Consider the following 22,020-nt stretch of genomic DNA (forward strand, 5'->3'; position numbering starts at 1 on the left):
GGTCTTAAACGCTTTAGGAAAGTTACAGGAATTTATCGATCATCCCTAAGTCAGATGTTTCCAGTGAGCTCAAAGTGCCAGGGGTCTGCTGGTTAGTCGTGTTGCAGCGGTGCACTGAGTCTCTATTTTAGACGAGTTAACACTTATTGGATCATGACTGTAAGTACGAATGTTATCTTTGAATAGTCAGTTTACCAAAGCTGATAAGTTTAATACTGGTTTGAAGATCAGTGGTTATTTTTCATATTGTATTAGACTATTTAGCAGCTAGCTACAGTGACTTCACATAAGTGTTGATTCAGTATTTTACCTGCTCTAATGAGTCTTTTCTTCTTCGTTTTTTTATTATTCACAGACCCACGAGTTTTTTGTTGATATGACATGTGAGGGATGCTCCGGTGCAGTGACTCGGGTCCTTAAAAAATTAGGTATTAATGCAGCATGGGCTATCTCTTTTTTTCTTTTAAACCAAAATAGGCCTAACGTTAAACTAACGGGGTTTACTGTATCCATAGTAACAGTACAATTGTAGCTAATAACTGTTCCATATAGCCAAATTCAAAATGGCAGAACTATTAATATACACATAGGCAACCTATATATATATATATACATATATATATATATATATATATATATATATATATATATATATATAATCTCATCTCATTATCTCTAGCCGCTTTATCCTGTTCTCCAGGGTCGCAGGCAAGCTGGAGCCTATCCCAGCTGACTACGGGCGAAAGGCGGGGTACACCCTGGACAAGTCGCCAGGTCATTGCAGGGCTGACACATAGACACAGACAACCATTCACACTCACATTCACACCTACGGTCAATTTAGAGTCACCAGTTAACCTAACCTGCATGTCTTTGGACTGTGGGGGAAACCGGAGCACCCGGAGGAAACCCACGCGGACACGGGGAGAACATGCAAACTCCACACAGAAAGGCCCTCGCCGGCCACAGGGCTCGAACCCGGACCTTCTTGCTGTGAAGCGACAGCGCTAACCACTACACCACCGTGCCGCCCTACAGTTAGGATTATATATATATATATATATATATATATATATATGTGTTAGATTCAGTACAAAACATTTTAGATTTCCCAAGCATTAGTTTTCCAGCACAAAATGAAATGTAACAGAAAAATGTGTGTATGTCAGTAAGGCAGCTGGGCCATAGAAGGTTCACGCTGCATGCTGCACGCTACACGTTCACGTGAAGAACCGGACCCTGGGCCATTAAACTTCAACTTTTCTCGGTAGTCGTCCATTTTATCTCCCTAGACCCGTTCTGATTGGCTGGCGCGGCGGTGACCTTGGGGTCGTGCATGCATTGACTGGAATTTCCATCTTCACGCCTAGAAAAAAGTGTGCATGTTCATTTCTCGCTTCACGCGTGAAGTGTGCAGCGTGCAACGTGAACGCCGTTCTATGGCCCAGAGCAAGTCATGCTACGTTTGTCCACTTTTCTTTACACGCGTGTAGCGTGCAGCATGCAGCGTGCAGCGTGAACCTTCTATGGCCCAGCTGCCTAAAGCAAGCTGCATATTACATAAAGGACACATTACAGACAAAAACAAAATGAAGGCTGCTGGGTTTTGGTGCAAAAACAAGAAGCAAGTGTGACAAAATGTGCAGAAGAACTGTTGTTGGTTCTGCAAAATGCTCAGTAAAACCTACAGTTCATTTCCTTATAAAACTGCACTCGTTATACCATCCATCCGTCCAATATCTGTAGCCGCTTATCCTGTCCTACAGGGTCGCAGGCAAGCTGGAGCCTATCCCAGCTGACTATCGGCGAGAGGCGGGGTACACCCCGGACAAGTCGCCAGGTCATCACAGGGCTGACACATAGACACAGACAACCATTTACACTAACATTCACAACTACAGTCAACTTAGAACCACCAATTAGCCTAACCTGCATGTGTTTGGGGGAAACCGGAGCACCTGGACAGCATGCAAACTCCACACAGAAAGGCCTCTGTCAGCCACTGGGCTCGAACCCAGGACCTTCTTGCTGTGAGGTGACAGTGCTAACCACATCACTGAGCCACCCCTCGTTATACCTGATATTGCAATTCTATTTTTGGCTGAAGCCTGTATGTATATGTTTAACCGAGTTCGAGTGTGTTTAAGAATGTAATTGCCGTGCCAGCCTCAGGTAGTGATTCCACAGTCGTGATGTGGCACTACTGTGTACTATGTGTCACATCACATTACAATGTGATCCTCTGTGGTCTAGAGCGCTGCCCAGGAAAGGAACAGGTTTTGCAACTTTGTTTTGAATCCTGGCATTGCCGTAAAAGGCTGAGCTCAGACCGGCACAGGCCTCTAGTTATTAAAAGCAAAGGGCCGTCACGCCAAATAACACATCTGATGGTGTTGTTTCATTTATTACTGTTTAATGCTCTCTGTGGAGCGGCACAGTGGTGTAATGGTTAGCAGTGTTGACTCAGCAAGAAGGTTCTGGGTTCGAGCCCAGTGCCCAACAAGGGGCCTTTCTGTGTGGAGTTTGCATGTTCTCCCTGTGTCTGCATGGATTTCCTCCACAGTCCATATGGTTAGGTTAACTGGCTACTGTAAATTGTCCATGTGTGTGAATGGTTGAGAGGAGAATAATCTAGTAGAAGGCAACAGGAGACAACTACTGTAATGTTCCCTAAAACTGATGGACGTCGGAGCTGGATCTGCCATCTAGTTTAGAACACTAAAAGAAGTGTAGTGTTTTACATTTGTAGAAATATTTAATTTCGTTATTTTTGAAGGCATCTTCTTTGCATTTCTTCTACAGCATTTTTTTGCACTGTACATTCCATGGGGCGGCACGGTGGTGTAGTGATTAGCACTGTCGCCTCACAGCAAAAAGGTCCTGGGTTTGAGCCCAGTGGCCGACGAGGGCCTTTCTGTTTGGAGTTTGCATGTTCTCCCCATGTCTGTGTGGGTTTCCTCTGGGTGCTCTGGTTTCCCCCACAGTCCAAAGACATGCAGGTTAGGTTAATTGGTGGCTCTAAATTGACCGTAGGGGGGTGGCACGGTGGTGTAGTGGTTAGCGCTGTCGCCTCACAGCAAGAAGGTCCAGGTTCGAGCCCCGTGGCCGGCGAGGGCCTTTCTGTGGGGAGTTTGCATGTTCTCCCCGTGTCCACGTGGGTTTCCTCTGGGTGCTCCGGTTTCCCTCAGTCCAAAGACATGCAGGTTAGGTTAACTGGTGACTCTAAATTGACTGTAGGTGTGAGTGTGAATGGTTGTCTGTGTCTCTGTGTCAGCCCTGTGATGACCTGGCGACTTGTCCAGGGTGTACCCCGCCTTTCGCCCGTAGTCAGCTGGGATAGGCTGCAGCTTGCCTGTGACCCTGTACAACAGGATAAAGCGGCTAGAGATAATGAGATGAGATAATGATGTTCTCTCTATGTCTGTGTGGGTTTCCTCTGGGTGCTCCGGTTTCCCCCACAGTCCAAAGACATGCAGGTTAGGTTAACTGGTGGCTCTAAATTGACCGTAGGTGTGAATGTGAGTGTGAATGGTTGTCTGTGTCTATTAGCCCTTTTCCACTACCCTTTTTCAGCTCGCTTCAGCTCACTTCAGCCCGACACGGCTCGCGTTTCGACTATCTAAGAACAGCACGACTCAGCTCGCTTCAGCCCTGCTCAGCCCCCAAAACTCGCACGGTTTTGGAGTGGGGCTGAAGCGAGCCAAACCGAGCTGGGTGAGGCTAGGGGCATGAGGAGACACTCCCCTGTGCACTGATTGGTGAGGAGGAGTGTCCTCACACGCCCCACGAGCACGCTGGGATCTGTAAACACCGTAAACCCGGAAGAAGGAGAATTACGAATTACGAGAATTTCTGAAGCCTTATGCGCCTCGCCTCATCTATACGCTCTTGCCAGTATCTGTTGGCGTTGTTGGTGACAACAAGCCACAGCACCAAGACCAGCAACACTAATGACTCCATGTCCTCCATGTTTATTGTTTACTCTCCGGGTTGTGAGACTACCGCTTAAAAGCTCACTGATGTCACTGTTTGTGCCGCCTAACGACATCACGTGACGTCCACCCACTTTCGCTAACTCCACCCAATGTGTCCACCCACTTCCAGCCAGCACGGTTCAGCGCGGTTGTAGTCGAAATGCAACTCCAACAGCCCCGCTCAGCTCGACTCAGCCCAGCTCAGCACGGCACGGCTCAGCCCAACTCAGCCGCGTTGGTAGTGGAAAAGTGGCATATGTGTCAGCCCTGCGATAACCTGGCGACTTGTCCAGGGTGTACCCCACCTCTCACCCATAGTCAGCTGGGATAGGCTCCAGCTTGCCTGCGACCCTGTAGAATAGGATAAGCAGCTATAGATGATGGATGGATGGGTGTACATTCCATATAAATGACATTGATATGCAGCACTTATTTTCTGTAAGAGTATTTTTTTACTTCACTGAAGTTAATGTAACGGTTAACATGACACACTTTATTTCTGAACATTTTTCCCTGCATTTGCCCTAAACATGTTTTCTTCATATCAATAGATGTCAAGTTTGACATTGATCTTCCTAACAAGAAGGTCTTCATCGAGTCGGATAAAGACACAAAGGTTCTCCTGGAAACCCTGAAGAAAACCGGCAAAACTGTTACATACATTGGTCCGAAATAGACCAGATGTTAAACATTAACTCTTTATATTGAGCAACATGTATTCCTGTCACCCTCCATTTGTAATTCCTGTTTACATTTGATTTAGTATTTGTATTGTTTGTGTTTTTTGTTTTTCCATTTGCATGTTAGTTGCACAATTTCCATATTGTACTAATGATGGTATGTAAGAAAAATGTGACTTGGAATAACTTGTATGCTATTCTTCAGCCTTAAGGTTCAGTCCAAGTTATTTGTAGTGGTTACTTTGGGGAAACAAAGAAGCTCATTTAAAAAAAAATAGTCATATGTGACATTATTCATAAGCTGATTAATGGAAATATTAATGTCTAATGAAAAATTGTCATGTAACTGCTCTATAAAATTAAAGCCCCCTGCCTAATATTGTGTAGGTCCCACTTGTGCCACCAAAACAGCTCTGATACAGCGAGGCATGGATTCTACAAGTCCTGTGAAGGTGTGCTCAGAGGCGATTCTAGAGTCTGTTGTGGCCCCAAGCAAAAATTTCCAGGGGGCCCTTCTGACCAGTGTTCATCACCAATATGTTATAAATTATCTAACACTAACGAAAAATGTATGAAACCAAAGTGTTTTAAATTCTAAATGTGAAAATACAATGGTAAAGAACAATAAAAAACAAAATAAATAAGCCCTTGGGCCCCGACTCTTTGGGGGCCCCTGGGCCAGGGAGCCCCAAGCAGTTGCCTGCCTTGCCTATTCACAAGCTGCGCGTCTGGGTGTGCTGTGGTATCTGGCACTAAGATGTTAGTAGTAGATCCTTTAAAGTGCATGTCATGGGTAAATTCAGGAGCAAGGTCAATGTAATTCTATTTTATATTAAACTTTGGTCAAATATCTGTCGCATTTTGTGCATTTCCAGACGTGTTTTTTTTTCTGCTGTAGACAGATGGCCTTATGCAAAATTACCCTTCTGGATGACTGTGTAAAGGGACATTCTTTCATATAAAAAACAACGAAATTGGTCCAGAATATGCACTTTAAGGCCTGTAAGTTGCAAGGTGGGGCCTCCATGGATAAAGACTTGTTTATCCAGCACATCCCACAGATCAGGGGCTCGACCTTGACTTTTTAATCCACTTGTCCAGTCAGACAAGCAGCACAATTTTTCACTTGTCCTGACCATAACCTTTTTTTTCCCTATGTATTTACTCATTCAATGAAAGGAAAGCAGTTAACAAAGTTTATCAGAAAGCAGGTATAGTTATGATGATCATTATTTTTTAATGATGTGTCCTTTTTCAATAAAACTCAAACTTTAACTGGAACAATAAATAAAAACTATCCAAAGCCCCATTATGGTGTGTGTGTTGTTATAACCCATTACCTGTAATGCAATTTTAAGAGTTTGGATTGTCATCATTTTCACTTTATTTTGACGAAATGAAACTGAAAGAAAACAAGTTGGACATGATAAAGGTGACAGAATCACATTGTGAATGAAAACAAACTGTGTTCAGCACTGTTGTAAAATTAACGCGAAATATTTTACAACATTTGTGATGGTTAATGTGTACCATACAAAAGAAAAATACAATGAATGTCCAAATGAAACGAAGATTCACCACAGGTACGTGTTTTATTGAGGTATTTGATCATTTCTCCAATTTCAATAAATTCAAAGTCTAATAATCTATAATTAGATATTACGATGTGGTTATTTTTATACACGCAGCTTCTGTACTCGGCTTCCCTGGAATTTCATAAACAATAACATGCCCAGATCACTGAGGTGATTGTTGAACTAGTTTTGTTGGAACTTGATGGATGTAATTCTTGAATAATTACCATAAAAATGGTGATTTTCAACAAATATTCAAATTATTCCATCAGACAGGCAGATGCAGATTTAACTTGTCCGGACCAAACATTTGGTTGTCCCGGACAGTCGGACTACTGTTAATGTCAAGCCCTGCTTGAGATGCTCAATCAAATTGATATTTGGGGAATTTGGAGGCCAAGTCAACACCTTGAACTCTTGGTCATGTTCCTCAAACTATTCCTGAACAATTTTTGCAGTGTGTCAGGGTGCATTATCCTGCTTGAAAGAGGCCACTGCCATGAAGAGGTGTACTTGGTATGCAACAGTGTTTAGGTAGGTGGTATGTATCAAAGTAATGAATGCCAGGACCCAATGTTTCCCAGCAGATTATTGCCCAGAGCATCACAAAGCTTCCACCAGCTTGCCATAATCCCATAGCGATTACAACTGGCCTTGGTCAAATTCACTCAGATCCTTATGCTTGCCTATTTTTCCTGCTTCCAACACACCAACTTTGAGAACAGACTGTTCACTTGCTGCCCCATATATTCCACTGCTTGGTGGGATTGTAATGAGATAATGTTATTTACGTCACCTGTCAGTAGTTTTAATGTTATGGCTAATCAGTATATACTGGTGCATTGTACCAGTTCATTGTGTTGACATACACTGCTACTGGATCGTGTAATATTTGTGATTTTATGGCCTTTGCAGTTTTTTGCTCTTGAGCTCCTGCTAGTTGAACGTACGTTATTACATGTAACCTGAAAATGTGTATATTAAACAGCTAAATGCTAATATTTTGGGGTGGCACGGTGGTGTAGTGATTAGCACTGTCACCTCACAGCAAGAAGGTCCTGGGTTCAAGCCCAGCGGCTGGCGAGGGCCTTTCTGTGTGGGATTTGCATGTTCTCCCCGTGTCTGCATGGGTTTCCTCCGGTTGCTCTGGTTTCCCCCAAAGACATGCAGGTTAGGCTAATTGGTGGCTCTAAATTGACCATGAGTGTGAATGAGGGTGTGAATGTGAGTTGTTTGTCTCTGTGTCAGCCCTGCGATGACCTGGTGACTTGCCCAGGGTGTACCCTGACTCTCGCCCATAGTCAGCTGGGATAGGCTCCAGCTTGCCTGTGACCCTGTAGGACAGGATAAGCAGCTACAGATGATGGATGGATGGATGGATGGATGGATGGATGGAGATATTTTGGCAAAATGCTTTTACGTTGACTTTTTCTCCATTTTGATGTTAATTTTAGCAGTATAGTACATTCTTTGAAGTAGTCAAACACCAACTCGGCATTCCCCCATTTATGGTGGAAACACCCATGTTCCAGACAAAGCAAACTCCCCAGCGTTTTGAGTTCATTCTGAAAACAATTTATGGTTTTAATCGATTCACTTCAGACTACCCCAAAGTTTCAGTTATTAGATATCTTGATAGTGCAATAGGTTACATTTTATAGTCTAACATCCTCAAACTCATGAACAGTAAACCCTGAGTGAATATAAGCAATCTAGATTAAATATATTTGCTAAGTCTTAAAAGCTTATGCATATTATAGGATAATTATAGCTACCCTCAACTTTCCAGTGGGGGGCAATATTGCACTTTCATTACAGAAAAGCACACTCGGGAAAATTGGCATAACCTTGTTTTGCCTCCCAAAATAAAATAAAGAACAATGGTGGATTCTTTCCTATTTTAATAATAATAATAATACGTTATTTATAAGCGCCTTTCAAGACACTCAAGAACACTGTACAATGAATAAAACAACAATAAATAAAATCAGCATACATAAAAGAAACAATGGAAAGTATAATAGAAGTTAAAATGAGTGAGCAATCTTAAACAGGTGAGTTTTGAGTTTAGACTTGAAGATGGGGAGAGAATCAGAATATTTTAGATATTATCAGTTTATTTTAATGCAATGCCCCCAAAATCCAGTCTATTTACTGAAAACTCAGGCTACATCCACACGACAACGGCAACGAGATTTTATTTTAAAAAAATATCGTGTCCACATGGGCAACGGATCAGTAAAATATCAGGTACATATGGCAACGCAATGCTTGCTGAAAATGATGCAATACACATGCCACACCTCTACGTGCGCTGTAAGACGGTCCCATCGGAGACACCAGAACAATAGAAGAAGTAGGACGCATGCACATAAACCCCTTCTTCTACCTGGCGTGAAGCACTCACAGGAACAAACACACAACAACAAGAAGAAGATGGCTGCGACTACGTGAGGAAATCGTGCCTTCTGTGTGTACAAATTAGTTTTATTAGTGTGCATAGTTTTCATCTCATCTCATCTCATTATCTCTAGCCGCTTTATCCTTCTACAGGGTCACAGGCAAGCTGGAGCCTATCCCAGCTGACTATGGGCGAAAGGCGGGGTACACCCTGGACAAGTCGCCAGGTCATCACAGGGCTGACACATAGACACAGACAACCATTCACACCTACGGTCAATTTAGAGTCACCAGTTAACCTAACCTGCATGTCTTTGGACTGTGGGGGAAACCGGAGCACCCGGAGGAAACCCACGCGGACACGGGGAGAACATGCAAACTCCACACAGAAGGGCCCTCGCCGGCCCCGGGGCTCGAACCCAGGACCTTCTTGCTGTGAGGCAACAGCGCTAACCACTACACCACCGTGCCGCCCGTGCATAGTTTTATATAACTTAATTTTCTTATTGTGTGTGAACATTTTGAAAAGCATTTTTATATAATTTATATAACTTTTTATATTGTGTGTGAACATTTGGAAAAGCAGTCTTATCCAATAAAAAAAAGAAATTCAAGAAATGGTTCAGTTACTTGTTTATTTAAAAGAAAAGCTGTATACAAAAGTGAATGCAATGCAGTGGTTCATACAAAACAGCGAGAGTGCTGCTTGTTCTAGTCATGTGGTTGTGATGTCATCGTAAACAAATCCGTTCTACTCATCCAGACGACTTCGCAACGGTGCCATTGCCAGATTTTTCCACTCTGGAACCCGTTCTCAAAAAATATCATTGTGGGGCACCCAAAACGCCGGTGCCGTGTGGACGCCAGGCCGAAACGATAAACAATTTTATCAGATTCACCTGAATCCGTTGCCGTGTGGACAGGGCCTAAGATCATTCATTTGTGCAGTAAAACCATCTGACTTGAGTACACTGAGTATTTAGGAGTATGTCTAAGGCCATATCGCTGGCACTGGCGAACCTTGATCTCCATCTGGGCTTACTGGCTCAACACTGGAAGAGCCTTCGACGAATCCCAGCACCACAGACACCAGACAAGCATAGACAACAGTAGCACAGCACATGTAAAAAGCCCAGCCGAGGAATTTGGCCATCTGAGGCATCTGTCCCTCAATGGACATGATGAAGGCGATGAGAGCGCTGGCACAAAATGCAACTGAGAAAATAAAAACGCTTTATTCAGTACACAGCATGAAATAGTATTTCAGGGGATGATTATTATACAAGCCACAATCACATGGTATATGTTGTGCCATGTGGAGTGTCAATGTTATAACCTACAGAACATAAGGAATAAAACACAATGGGGTGTGCTTTTATAGGAAAATAATCAGTGATGGTGTCATGTGATGCAGCCTGATGCAAAGCATGGTTACTGTTACCACCCATTAGTTGATTATTTACTAAGAACAGCATGCACTGAAAAAAATGGCCTGTTAAATTAACACAAAAAAATCTTGTACATCGGTTGCACTTATTAAAATCATATCCACTAAGACCAATTAAGTCATGTTTGTTTGACTGAACATGACTTAATTGGTCTTAGTGGATATGATTTTAATAAGTGCAACCGATGTACAAGATTTTTTTGTGTTAATTTAACAAGCCATTTTTTTCAGTGTGGGCTGACATGTTATTCTTCTTACATACCGGTAATAGCGATTTGCCAAGGATTACATATTTTATTAATGAATAACACATTATACTTCATAATGATCTCCATGTTAATGTTGAGGAACGTCCTCAAATCCAGTTACGGTGTCTTGCAAAAGTATTCATCCCCCTTGGTGTTTGCCCTGTTTTGTTGCATTACAAGCTGGAATTAAAATGGATTTTTGGGGGGTCAGCACCATTTGATTTACACAACATGCCTACAACTTTAAAGGTGCAAATTGTTCTTTATTGTGACACAAACAATAAGATGAAAAAAACAGAAATCTGGAGTGTGCATAAGTATCTCCCCCCCACCCCACCCCACCCCCAAAAAATCAATACTTTTTAGAGACATCTTTTGCTGCAATCACAGCTACAAGTCTTGGGGTATGTCTCTATTAGCTTAGCACATCTAGCCACTGGGATTTTTGCCCATTCCTCAAGGCAAAGCTGCTCCAACTCCTTCAAGTTAGATGGGTTGCGTTGGTGTACAGCAATCTTCGAGTTATGTCACAGACTCTCAATTGGATTGAGGTCTGGGCTTTGACTAGGCCATTCTAAGGCTACTTTTACATTACGTCGAATCAGCGGATCATCAGATTAACGTTCTTAAAACGGTTCGCGTTTACACTAAAACCATTAGCCGTGCACACAGCAACGCCAATACGCGGATACGCTAATCACATGACTTTAGACGGCGCGTAACATGATCCCAGTGCATTTCAGACGGCGCGTAACATGATCCCAGTGCATTTCAGACAGCGCGTAACATGATCCCAGTGCATTTAGGGCATGCGCAAGGCTCACCACTTGCAAGTAGAAGGATGGCAAGCCTAATACACGGATACGCTCGGCTCCGCAGGCATCCTGCACTCCAAATCACTCCACCCTGAACAGCAAGTGCCCTCTGGAGGGTGCGCACTCCGGCCCTGCGCAGCTCACACAGCGTGCGAGTGAAGTGAACAAGCCACGATTCGGGACTGAGCCTCTGTGTGTGTATGATCCCAGCGCATATCACTTACTACTTGCAAGTGGAAGGATGGCAAGCCTAAAGACAATCATAACTACACAATGGGCAGTATTTGCATCAGTATTTGCAGTATTTTCATACTTTTATACTCTTTAATGAAAGGTGATACAAGGCGGAAGTCCGCGCCGTTTTTCAGCAGTCGCGTCACATGACCAACGCCAGCAAATCAGGAAGGTGGATGTCACAGTGACGTTGTCCAATGAGATGCCAGCTAGAGCTCAGCACAGCGTATTCGCGTATTCTGAATGTTTACACAGCACCGGAGCTGACACGATCTGGATTGAATACGTGGACGCTGGCGGATTCCCGTTTCCCGGCGTTTCCAGGGGGTTTAATGTAAACGGACAGTGCATCCGCAAAGAAAACGAGACAGATACGGTCTAATGTAAACGTAGCCTAAGACATTTAAATGTTTCCCTTTAAACCACTCCAGTGTAGCTTTAGCAGTATGTTTAGGGTCATTGTCCTGCTGGAATGTGAACCTTTGTCCCAGTTTCAAACCTCTGGCTGACTCAAACACATTTTCTTCCAGAATTGCCCTGTATTTCGTGCCATCCATCTTTCCTTCAATCCTGACCAGTTTTCCTGTCCCTGCAGATGAAAAACATCCCCACAGCATGATGCTGCCACCACCATGCTTCACTGTAGGAATGGTGTTCTCAGGGTGATAGGAAGTGTTGGGTTTGCGCCACACATGGCATTTCCCATCATGGCCAAAAATATAAATTTTAGTCTCATCTGACCAGAGACTCTTCTTCCATGTGTTTGGCGAGTCTGTTGCTGTTGGGCAAACTCCAAACATGTTTTCTTATTTTTTTTCTTGAAGCAACGTCTTTTTTTTCTGGCCACGCTTCCATAAAGCCCCACTCTGTGGAGTGTACAGCTTAAAGTAGTCCTATGGACAGATACTCCCATTTCCACTGTGGATCTTTGCAGCTCCTTCAGTGTTATCTTTGGTGTCTTTGTTGCATCTCTGATTAATGCCCTCCTTGCCCGGTCTGTGAGTTTTGGTGGGTGGCCTTCTCTTGGCAGGTTTGTAGTGGTGCCATATTCTTTCCAATTTGCTATAATGGATTTAATGGTGCTCCCTGGGATATTCAAAGTTTGGGATATTTTTTATAACCCAACCCTGATCTATACTTCACAACTTTGTCTCTGACCTGTTTGGAGGCTCCTTCGTTTTCATGTTGCTTGCTTAGTAGTGTTGCAGAGTCAGGGTCCTTCCATCTAGAGCATGCTAATTTATACAGACATCATGTGACAGATCATGTGACACTTTGATTGCACACAGGTGGATCTTAATCAACTAATTATGTGACTTATGAAGTGAATTGGTTGGACCAGCTCTTATTTAGGGGTTTCATACAAAAGGGGGTGAATACCCATGCACACTCCAGATTTCTGTTTTTTAAAATCTTAATTATTGTTTGTGTCACAAAAAAGTGCACCTTTAAAGTGGTAGGCATATTGTGTAAATTAAATGGTGCTAACCCTCCAAAAATCCATTTTAATTCCAGCTTATAATGCGACAAAACAGGACAAATGCCAAGGGGGATGAATACTTTTGCAAGACACTGTACAAATCAATATGAGCTAGGCTAGCTAGCCAGCTTGACCTTGTGCTATAAAGTCAGTGTGGCTTCTTCAGGATCCATTTCTGCAAGATGAGCAAAAATAAACAAAACTGTTGGCCACGGTGTGTCCAAAATGTCACTTACCTGACGGTTATACTGAGTCATTGCAGGGAATCACATGCCTATATTCAGTATAACGGCACTCTTGCTTGTGTAATATTGCTTAAATAACACATTACAAACCAATACAACTCTCTCTCTCTCTCTCTCTCTCTGTGACTGTTTTACTTTTTAAACATTTTAATCCATTTATTATTAGCCTTAAACAAGTCCTATACTGTATATAGCCTTTGATGTCAAGCATCTACCTTAAAAGTATCCATGTATGAGCTGTTAGTAAAGAAAACAATAACGTATTAGACCGAGCACATTCATATTAACCTATAATTCCTGTTACGACCAGAACTACTTTCCAAGGCATACTGTTGTAAGAAAATAATCATAAAAAATGGGTAAGAATATCCATCCATCCATTATCTGTAACCGCTTATCCTGTTCTACAGGGTCGCAGGCAAGCTGGAGCCTATCCCAGCTGACTATGGGCGAGAGGCGGGGTACACTCTGGACAAGTCACCAGGTCATCACAGGGCTGACACAGAGACAAACAACCATTCACATTCACACCTATGGTCAATTTAGAAGATCTTCAGACCAATTATATTCAAGAATTTGACAGGATGGTGGTATCATTTTAGCTGGCTAAGCAGCTGAGGTTTTTTTTTCTGATATGTTCTTCATGAGGGTGGCACATTGGTGTAGTGGTTAGCACTGTTGCCTCACAGCAAGAAGGTTCTGGGCTTGAGCCCAGTGGCTGACGAGGGCCTTTCTGTGTGGAGTTTGCATGCTCTCCCTGTGTCTGTTGCCCCTTTTCCACCAAAGCAGTTCCAGGGCTGGTTCGGGGCCAGTGCGTAGTTTGGAACCGGGTTTTCTGTTTCCACTGACAAAGAACTGGCTCTGGGCCAGAAAAAACGGTTCCAGGCTAGCACCAACTCTCTGCTGGGCCAGAGGAAAGAACCGCTTATGTCAGCGGGGGGCGGAGTTGTTAAGACCAACAACAATAACAAGACCACGAAAGATCGCCATTTTTAAGCGACGAGAAGCAGCAGCTGTACAAACGCGAAGTCATCCATTATTATTATTGTTGTTGTTGCCGCTGCTGCTGCTTCTTTCGTGTTGTTTTTGCTTTGATATTCACGCCAAGGTTTATGCAAACGTAGCGATGTAACTGACGTATACAGCGACGTAATGATGTGGCTCCACTTAGCACCGCGAGCTATGGAAAAGCAAACTGGTTCTCAGCTGGCTCGCAAGTTGAATGAGTTGTGAACCAGCACTGGCCCTGAACCAGCCCTGGAACTGATTTGGTGGAAAAGGGGTATGTGTGAATTTCCTCACACATGCAGGTTAGACTAATTGGTGGCTCTAAATTGACTGTAGATGTGAGTGTGAATGGTTCTGTGTCTCTATTGCCCCTTTTCCACCAAATCAGTTCCAGGGCTGGTTCGGGGCCAGTGCTTAGTTTGGAACCAAGTTTTCTGTTTCCACTGACAAAGAACTGGCTCTGGGGCCAGAAAAATCGGTTCCAGGCTAGCACCAGCTCTTTGCTGGGCCAGAGGAAAGAACCGCTTACGTCAGCGGGGGGCGGAGTTGTTAAGACCAACAACAATAGCAAGACCGCCAAAGCCGACATAACACCGGCTAACGTTAGCTCATAACAAAGGCTAACATAACCATCTCACATTCAGTGTAAGTAAGAGTCAAAACGTTATTAGGTAAAGAACATAATCGCCATCCACTCAAAACCTGTTGATCAACACAAACATACTGGAGCTGCCGTTTTCTGATCCCAACGAAGCACCGTAAAGCCAGAAGCAGCAGCTGTACAAACACGAAGTCATCCATTATTGTTGTTGTTGCTGCTTCTTCTTCTCCGTGTTGTTGCTTCAATGTTCGTGCCAAGGTTTATGCAAACGCAGCGACGTAACTGATGTATACAGTGATGTAATGACGTGGCTCCCCTTAGCACCCTGAGCTATGGAAAAGCAAACTGGTTCTCAGCTGGCTCGCAAGTTGAACGAGTTGTGAACCAGCACCAGCACTGGCCCCGAACCAGCCCTGGAACTGATTTGGTGGAAAAGGGGTAAATGTGTCAGCCCTGCGATGACCTGGTGATTTGTCCAGGGTGTACCCTGCCTTTCGCCCATAGTCAGCTGGAATAGGCTCCAGTTTGCCCATGACCCTGTACAGGATAAGCGGTTACAGATAATGGATGGATGGATGCTCTTTATGAGATGCTTGGAAATATATTTGTGAGTCCATCATTTATACTTGTTTAGATGAATAGTAATGATGTACCATTTCAGATTAGCTGTCATACAGGTATCGCATCACACACCCACTTCAGAGTGAATCATAAAGGGCATGTGTAATGAGGAACCTAAGCAAATGTGCATAACTGCATAGACACCAGGTATGATTGTTATTTTGTTTTGTTAGGCATCATATGTTTCTAGGTGTGGGAATAATTCAGCAATGCAACATGAACGCCCTTTTGTGAATTGTATGAATCAGTGAAGTTACAAAAGAGAAAGCAGAGGGTGTAATGTTTCTTACCTGAAAAAATGTTTAAAAGAAGAGCTACAATGGCTCGCTTTCCATTGCTGATAGCTGATCTAATTGCGATAAGTGTCAGCAGGGAGAGTACGGAGGAACTTGCCAGGAACATCCAAGTCAGGCTGTACGATCCTAATCAGGAGAAGTAATGCAGAACATTTTTGCACTTGTTTTTTATACGAACTCTGAGGTATAAGGTATAATGATGTGGCAGTGCAAGGATCAGGAATGTCTGCTCTACAGAATAGAAAGATATGATGCAAGACACACTCACCCATCCAGGCTGGAAATGTAGTGCAGCTGGATAAGCCTTCAAAAGTGTTACAGATAGCAAAGAGGCCTTCACACTGTCCCTCCGGATTCACCAGCCACTGCGGTATACACAGACACACCATGTACAACAGGAACTCCATACAGACCAGAGAACTCATCAGGTTCACTGAAGTCTTCATGATCAGCCAATGAGCCAAAGTCTGCAAAATGTTCTGTTCAGAATTAAATATCAATCCATCACCATCCTGATCACGTTTATCTCTTACAGTCTGATGATTTCAGCAGTTTCTTCCTGGACAATCTATAAGGAGATGAATTGCTGTTTTAAGAGAAATGCCGTCTTGTCTTTTTTTTTTTTACTGAATAATTCAGATGATGTGCTGCTGCTGTTGCTGATCTTCTCACACAGGTTGTAATCTAAAGAGCATGTTGAGCATAAAGAAGGTGAGATAAAACATGAATCCTGATTGCCTGAAATCGAGTCTATCTCCTTTCATGCTTTTCAGCAAACAGTCCATTGAATTGACACACTGCAAACACATACGTACGTTGCTCTGTGGTCTTTGTGCACTATCTGGCTGAGGAAAATAATGTGTGTTATCTAACAGATGATTTATAGCACTTCAATACATTTGAACATAGTTGACAGTAACACATTAATACACTTTCTTGAATCGGGGGGGGGGGGGGGGGGAATTCAACCAATTATGCACTTTCTATGCAATTTTACTGATATACATGATAAGACAATCAGATTGATCATTGGGTGAAATCATACATAAGCATATTTTTAATCCAAGACACTCCAAGTGAATAGGGTCATTTTTCAAACAATTGGTATCACAATCAATGTCTTTTTTTTGTTTCGTAACTCGTTCTCGTCTCGTTATCTCTAGCCGCTTTATCCTGTTCTACAGGGTCACAGGCAAGCTGGAGCCTATCCCAGCTGACTACAGGCGAAAGGCGGGGTACACCCTGGACAAGTCGCCATGTCATCACAGGGCTGACACATAGACACAGACAACCATTCACACTCACATTCACACCTACGCTCAATTTAGAGTCACCAGTTAACCTAACCTGCATGTTTTTGGACTGTGGGGGAAACCGGAGCACCCGGAGGAAACCCACACGGACACGGGGAGAACATGCAAACTCCACACAGAAAGGCCCTCGCCGGCCACGGGGCTCGAACCCGGACCTTCTTGCTGTGAGGCGACAGTGCTAACCACTACACCACCGTGCCGCCCTGTTTCGTAACTTTTATTTTAAAAAATGCATTTCTTTTTGCAAATGGTGCTTCGTTTAATTAAATATTAATATATTTTCATACTTTATCAAACCAATAATCCAAGTCTTTGGTTCAAGGTATAAATAAAAAGAGAACAAAATGACATTCTAACATTGCAAGCACTGCATCACTAACTAGGCAAGAAATAGAGGATATTACACAGCTGGGCAAAGATATTAAGTTTATCTTCGAGTGGTGAACATATTCACAAGTGAGCGGCGCGAAAGTGAGTGAAATAGTCTTTACCATGAGACGATAAACTTCATATCTTCGCACCACCATGTAATGTTCTTTATATTATATGGACACATCCACAAAAAACACACAGACATTTATCAAAATAATTTTCATTTTGAACCAGTTCACCATTTTGACAACACATGTCCAGTCAGTGGGAAAACACTGGGAGTGACATCATCAGAGTGAAACATCAGAAATTATTATACATACAGGACACTTTCAATGGAATCAAAACATGTATTCTATTCCCTTCTAGCAGGTTTCATTCATTTGGTTTGATAGCATGCAATACTGTTAGCATATTGCTTATCTTACATGTATTACATCGCTCTACCCAATGGAGAATAAGCGTTGAATATGATTTGCATGGTTGTAAAGACAACATGACATCACATGTTGGAGCTGATGCGAAGATCCATCCATCCATCCATCCATCCATCCATCCATCCATCCATTATCTGTAGCTGCTTATCCTGTCCTACAGGGTCGCAGGCAAGCTGGAGCCTATCCCAGCTGACTACGGGCGAAAGGCGGGGTACACCCTGGACAAGTCGCCAGGTTATCGCAGGGCTGACACAAAGACACAAACAACCATTCACACTCACATTCACACCTACGGTCAATTTAGAGTCACCAGTTAACCTAACCTGCATGTCTTTGGACTGTGGGGGAAACCGGAGTACCCGGAGGAAACCCACGCGGACACGGGGAGAACATGCAAACTCCACATAGAAAGGCTCCCGTCGGCCACTGGGCTCAAACCCAGGACCTTCTTGCTGTGAGGTGACAGTGCTAACCACTACACCACTGTGCCACCCTGTGAAGCTCTAATGAGAGAGTTTTCTGCTGTGCATGTGCAGAAGCATTTCTTTGTTCGGCGGGATAGAGAAAGATGCATTGAACACCTGAAAGGCTACCAAAACTTCATTAGATATTCTTCACACATATTTACAAGAGAAAAACATACCAACAGACATCGAAAACCTGGAAAAGAGATACACCGGAGATGTAAAACTTCCACATTATCGAGTGACTGTGGCAAGCTGTCAACAAACATGGCCTCCAGGTTTGCTTTGTTAAATACGTGAGATTTTGAGAGAATTTTGAAAGAGAACACCCGAAAGGAATGTGTATGAATAATAATAATAATATTGGCTGGCTTTTTTCATGGTATGGAGCACTTGCATGTGACGTCACATCCGATCCAGATTGTAAACAGACGCCACCTTGTCGGTCAAACGCCATATTTCCGCCTTCTACTTCTACTTCTGCTTCTACTTCTACCTTTTCTTCTGGAAAACCCTACTATATACAATTCTACTACAACATCAACTCCACTGAAAATCAATAAAACATAAGACGAGTGGAATCCTGTGTCCGAGTCCTTCCCTTTCAAGTGTGGGAAACCCATGATACTCACATACACTTGACAGTAGGCTGCCACGGGACCCTGACAGGCGTGCAAAATGGATTGCTGCTATCAGGTATACCATATATACAGTAATAGTGATAGACCACAAACTCTCCCTACCTGTGCACATTTATGTTTTTTGTGTGTATTTTTGTGTGTTGTTCGTCTGTAATGGACTTCAATATCCACTACAACCGTATGGACTTACTGGACATTGGTTTCCAGCAGAAAATGACGGTTTGTAGCGATTTCCATCGCATGCACAACATTCCGGATGAGATAGCGAGACCAGCGGGGTCTCAATAATTAAGTGACTTACCCGTCCAATGAGGATTGTTATTTTCTTGTTTACAAGATGCCACATCTGAGGGGGGCTGACAAATCCTGAATTTCTGTAAAGATAACTGTCCAGAGATTTATAAGCACGCAGTGCTTCACCACTGAACAGCGAGGGAAAGTTAATGAGGTAATTATACATGTCTGGGTATTCCGCTGGCAGTTCAATATCCACTGACACGGTCATGAAAACTATGTCCGGTAATCGATAAGGGTCACTAATCTGTAGGTCGTTTATTTTAGACATATATCTAGTTATCTGTTCATTAGAAAAATGAGCCGTGTAGTCCGTCGGTTGAAATTGATCCATTTTGTACACGAGTGCAGCAATATTCAGCTGTGTTTTTTACCAACAAGATGGCGGCTGTTTACATTCCAGTCACGTGACTGCAAGAGGTCTATATCAGATATATTCCATTCAGCTAGCATGATATTGAACTCATCTTTGACTCATTCAGTATCATGCTAACTGAATGGAATATATCTAATATACCACTCAACGCCAGCCAATATTATTTAAATACGTCATTCAGATCCGCTATGTTTTTTGGAAGAAAATGTGAGTTTTTCAACACGAGAAGATAAACTTCATATCTTCAAGCCAACATGTGATTTTGTTTTTATTATACAGACACATTCACAAACAAAAAATACCCAGCTTTATCAAAACAATTCATCGATATCCTCACGAGTGACATACTGAGAAATATGTCATGGTTGCTATTCTCGATGTCTCAGATGTAGTTCGTATGAAAAATACGAGTGGTGTATTTCCCAGTAAAACACTTGTGTCTGTGTAATATAAACTTTTCCGTAACAGCTTGTTAGAATATGATATATTTATCATTTAATCAGGAAAATACCATGCACCCATAAAATTTTTTATGCCATTTTCAGTAGGAAATCTATGATAAATCAAAATCTCATAAATTTACAATATCATAACATTTATCAACTTATTCTCAACCAGCATCTAAATAGGAATAGGAATCTACTGTACATGTATAATGTCATGAATGCAAGTGACCAAGAAAGTGAGGCATATATTTTTTTTGTTTCTGATCAGAGGGAGTGGGGGGATTGGTGGGGATGGAATGGGGGTCAAATTTTGAGTAAAAAAAAAAGTTATAAAAATGAATCTGATTTAATGTATTTCCACAACAGTATGGTTTACAAGGTTTATAAAAGAAACGGACATATTACGTCATAATGATACATAACGTCACTTTTGTATAAATCACAGAACAAGCTTTACAGGGATATATAACATGATCTGATTATGTCAAGTGGATGGGGCAAACTTTTCGATGGTGGACAAGTGGACAGAAGCAGTGAAATAAAAAAAAATTTCTACTGCTACACTTTAAGAGTAGACATCTCCATACATTTTAAGCAGAAATCTGAAAATGATTGATGTGGACAAAACCTTCATTTCTACCTGTAGTGTCTTGCCTTAAAGTGCATATCCTGGACCAATTTCAGGGTTTTTTTATATGAAAGTATGTTCCTTTACACAGTCATCCAGAAGGGTAATTTTGCATAAGGCCATCTGTCTACAGCAGAAAAAAATAAAATAACAAAATGCGTCTGGAAAAATCCCAAGGGAGTCTGGAGCCAGATTCGTGACGTCACGTGCGGAAGCGCCAGCAGGCTGCGAGAGCTTGCACGGTTTCAGTGCACAGCCTGTGTAGACCAAGTTTAGCAGCTAGCGATTTTGTATTGAAATATGGAATTGTCACCTAAGCGCAATGTTACTTCACCTTTGGATGAAGAATGTAATGTTGCTAAACCCTCCTACAATACATCTGTTAACCATTTTAATAATTACATGATAACGTTGAAGAAATTTGCAGAAAACCACCAGGTCATTTTCTCATAAACAAACCAGTGCTGACGTAGGATTCAGAAGGAGGCGTCTCGCACATGACGTCACGAAAATCAATGTTTGCCGGGAAATCCAAATGCCAAGTTTTTTCAAAGGTGGACCAATTCACCTCAAATGGCTTGATTTCAACTGAATTTTTCTGGTATTGCACAAGGTAAAAACAATTACACAAAATGCAAAATGTGACAGATATTTGACCAAAGTTTAATATAAAATAGGAGAATTACATTGATCTTGCTCCTGAATTTACCTGTGATATGCACTTTAACCCGATTTTCCCCCGAGATTCCCTACTGTATAAAGAACACGGCTGCTGAAAAGATCCATATCATCTCACCAGCAGGTAGCAGTGTGTAGCTACACCAAAAATTCCACTTACAAGCCATGTACTTTGGCAGAATTAAAGGACAGACTGTACCTGCCCTGTTAAGGACAAACATGCAGCATAGCATCATTGCAGCCTGCTCTCTAGTTGGTGTACAATGAATCATATCTGCAGTAGATCACTGTATATGATGATTAGATGTTCTGCATATTCATGCTGCCAACAACAAAAACAAATAAAAAAAAAATCAAATGTAAATAAAAAAATCTAATGCACTACAAAGCAAAAAATGTCCGAAGTTTAAAAGTTTACCTATTAAGGTATATTACAATGTACACTTGGGGCGGAACGGTGGTGTAGTGGTTAGCGCTGTCGCCTCACAGCAAGAAGGTCCAGGTTCGAGCCCCATGGCCAGCGAGGGCCTTTCTGTGCGGAGTTTGCATGTTCTCCCCGTGTCTGCGTGGGTTTCCTCCGGGTGCTCCGGTTTCCCCCACAGTCCAAAGACATGCAGGTTAGGTTAACTGGTGACTCTAAATTGAGCGTAGGTGTGAATGTGAGTGTGAATGGTTGTCTGTGTCTATGTGTCAGCCCTGTGATGACCTGGCGACTTGTCCAGGGTGTACCCTGCCTTTCGCCCGTAGT

General features: G+C 42.6%; 1 protein-coding gene across 1 annotated transcript; it reads left to right on the plus strand.

The window, feature by feature from the left end:
• atox1 (antioxidant 1 copper chaperone) lies at window positions 1-5,961 on the plus strand. Its single transcript, XM_060926988.1, has 3 exons — window positions 1-159; window positions 356-428; window positions 4,526-5,961. The coding sequence occupies exons 1-3, from the start codon at window positions 154-156 to the stop codon at window positions 4,648-4,650; spliced, it is 204 nt and encodes a 67-aa protein (XP_060782971.1). The 5' UTR covers window positions 1-153; the 3' UTR covers window positions 4,651-5,961.
• The last annotated feature ends 16,059 nt before the right edge of the window (window positions 5,962-22,020 follow it).

The sequence above is a fragment of the Neoarius graeffei genome, chromosome 8 (assembly GCF_027579695.1).
Source record: "Neoarius graeffei isolate fNeoGra1 chromosome 8, fNeoGra1.pri, whole genome shotgun sequence".
Lineage (NCBI taxonomy): Eukaryota > Metazoa > Chordata > Actinopteri > Siluriformes > Ariidae > Neoarius > Neoarius graeffei.

What these genes read in the sequence shown, in the direction of transcription:
- atox1 (XM_060926988.1), top strand. An exon ending in TCGGGTCCTTAAAAAATTAG is followed by an intron (nt 429 to 4,525) that starts GTATTAATGCAG and finishes TCATATCAATAG; the next exon opens with ATGTCAAGTTTGACATTGAT.